Source organism: Mus pahari, chromosome 1 (assembly GCF_900095145.1).
Source record: "Mus pahari chromosome 1, PAHARI_EIJ_v1.1, whole genome shotgun sequence".
Classification (NCBI taxonomy): Eukaryota; Metazoa; Chordata; class Mammalia; order Rodentia; family Muridae; genus Mus; species Mus pahari.
Window position 1 is genome coordinate 78,450,899 of NC_034590.1, and position 2,901 is coordinate 78,453,799.

At 37.5% G+C, this 2,901-nt stretch overlaps 1 protein-coding gene across 1 annotated transcript; it reads right to left on the reverse strand.

Moving 5' to 3' along the window:
- Positions 1 to 1,272: 1,272 nt before the first annotated feature.
- Positions 1,273 to 2,328, reverse strand: LOC110312986 (olfactory receptor 10K1-like). Its single transcript, XM_021186986.1, has one exon. It carries the CDS (start codon positions 2,255 to 2,257, stop codon positions 1,292 to 1,294), a length of 966 nt encoding a protein of 321 aa, XP_021042645.1. The 5' UTR covers positions 2,258 to 2,328; the 3' UTR covers positions 1,273 to 1,291.
- Between the last annotated feature and the right edge of the window lie 573 nt (positions 2,329 to 2,901).

Genomic DNA, 2,901 nt, shown 5'->3' on the forward strand with positions numbered 1-2,901 from the left:
GTAATAGTTCTTTTATTCATCCATGTCTTATTTTCATTACTTACTCAAAAGGAGTTAAACCAAAAAGTTTCTTAAAATTTCTTTGAATAGGCAAAACTATGGGAACCAGAATAATGAGAGGAACAATTCGAGGAGCCAGAGAGCTTGAGGACAGTGTCTGAACCCAATGCACAGAATCAACTAAAAGAACTTATTTGAAATTCTTCTTTGCTGTGATCATTTCCTCTTTATAACTCTAAATTTGTATTTTTTAATAGTAATGTCTCTTTATACTTTTCCTGATCTCTTCCCCTTTATTTCTCTTTTCTTCTTTCTCATTCCTTCTCCTTTTCACTACCTCTCTCTCTTTTCTTCAGCCTCATTCACATTTAATTAAACATACTTTTGTTTTCTTTGTTTTGTTTTATAAACAAAGTCAATCACATGAAAATATGGCATTGCAATATCTGTTTTCTTTTTGATATACAATATGCCCTGCTTTCCAGAATTACAGGAATAATGTTGGCATGGACCGACCAATAACTGGTCCAACTTGAGGCCCATACCAGGAGAGGTACCCCTTATCTATCACTGCATGGATGGCCAGGAACCAGAGGCTTGTTACCCCAGAGACCCAGGATAGAACCATATATCACTGACAAAACTAATAAATTTACAAACAACAAACAAAAATAGTCAATGAAAGTCATGGTCAAACACGAGGCAAAACCATAGGAACCAGAAGAGTGGGAAGAACAGTTCTAGGAGCCAAAGGGCTTGAAGACAGTACCTGACCCAACCCAAAAGATCTACTAAGCAGGGCTGATGAAGTCTCACAGAGACTAAAGCAACAAATACAGACCCTGTATGGGCCCTGGCTAGGTCTTCTGCATATATGTTGAGATTGTGTAGCTTGGTGGTACTCCACAACAGTTTAAAGGTGTGTCTTGAGTGTGTTTCTTCACATAGACAGTATATATACACACGTATAAATATATTGGTATCTTAATGTTACATCAAGTTTTATAGCAAGAATGCTAGAGATGTCCTAGATCTGATAACAAGGAAATAATAGCTAAAATTTGGATGTGGGGGCTCATGCCTTAATTCCTAACAGAGGCAGACAGATCTCTGTGAGTTCAAGATCAATCTGTCTACATAGTGAGTTCTAGGCAATCTGGAGCTACATAATGAGATTGTCCATGTATCAAACACATAACAAAAACAACAAAAGTGAAGATAATTTCTCATTTCACTAAAAACTGATCTTAATCCTTAATTATCCTATTTTCCACCAACACAATACATATTTTCAAATCTTCTGGGCTTTTTTATTTACCATTTTGGGAAAAAAACTGATTATATTGCCTATATCTTTCCTCAAGGCAGTCTGCATGCCTTTGTTCCTTAGACTGTAAATGATGGGGTTGAGCAGAGGTGTCAGAATGGTGTATGTCACTGCCAACAGTGTGTCATCTCTGAAAGAGTAGCTGTTCTTGGGTCTCAGATAGACAAAGCAAGCAAATCCATAATGTATGAACACCACTGTGAAATGGGAGGAGCAAGTTGAAAAGGTCTTATACCTTCCCTTGGCAGAGGGCATCTTCATAACTACTGTCACAATGAAGACATAAGAAACCATGATGAAAATAAAGCTGCCTACCAACACAAAGGCAGTGAGTGCAAAAAGAATCACTTTATGATAGAAGGTTAAATTACAGGCAAGGGATACCACAGGATCAATATCACAAAAAAAGTGCTGAATGATATTGGAGTTGCAAAAAGACAAGTGGAATATTATGATGACAATACACAGAGAGATTGAGAAACCAAGCACAACAGAAGCCAAGATGAGCTGAAGACAGATCTTTTGGGTCATCAGGATTGGATAATGCAGAGGGTTGTGGATGGCAGTGTAACGGTCATAGGACATGGCAGACAAGATGAAGCAGTTATTGCCTCCCAAGCCAAAGAAGAAAAACATCTGAGTGGCACACTCAGGGAGAGAGATGGCCTTGCTTTTTGATATTAAGTCCACTAACAGGCGGGGCAGGATCACCATAGTGGTACATGTTTCTGAAAAGGACAGGGCAAAGAGGAAAAAGTACATGGGGGTGTGAAGGCTGTGATTGAGCTTGATGGCCACCATGATGGATACATTTGCCAGAAGAATAGTCACATGGGAGAGGAGAATCACAACAAAGAGTAGATCCCGCAGTTCTGGGAAACTGGAAAAACCCCACAGAAGAAACGTAGTCACTGTGGTGTGGTTTCCCATTCTCCTAGTGGCAGTGGTTTTGTCCCAGATCAGGATTCAAGGTAAAGACTCAGAGATGACTGTGAAGAGTTTGTGCACTGATATAACTAAGATTTTGATCAAGGTCACCTGAGTCAATAAATTCAATAACTTTAAAGAGACACATGTATGCGAGTGACTAAGAGCAAATTTAGGAAAGTTAAGATCAAAATGATGAGAATATTTCTAGTATGTAGATCTATTCAAACCCAAAAAGGTAGGTTTAAGTTTCTTCTTGGTTTTTAGTCACAAATCTTGTCTTGATATTTGTGTTCCTGAATCAGGATCTGCAGAAGTGAGAAAATATGTACAAAATTGCTTCACTCTCACCCACTCAATTCTGTAACTCCATATTATTTCAACCCATTATTTTATATGATGGTACTCTGGATTGGATGAAAGAATAAAATAATCCATTTGCTTAATTCATTTAAAATGAGCATAGCATTTGTCAAATGTTTTGAGGAGATTAATAAAAAATTTCCAATAAAATTTAATATTGTTCTTAGTGTTGTTCTATTTATACCTAAGTTCCAAACTTTGACTGTATTAATCAGGGTTCTCTTGAGGAATGGGACTGCTAAAATTAAGATATATATATATAGGCTTGTAGGCTGTGGTCTTGC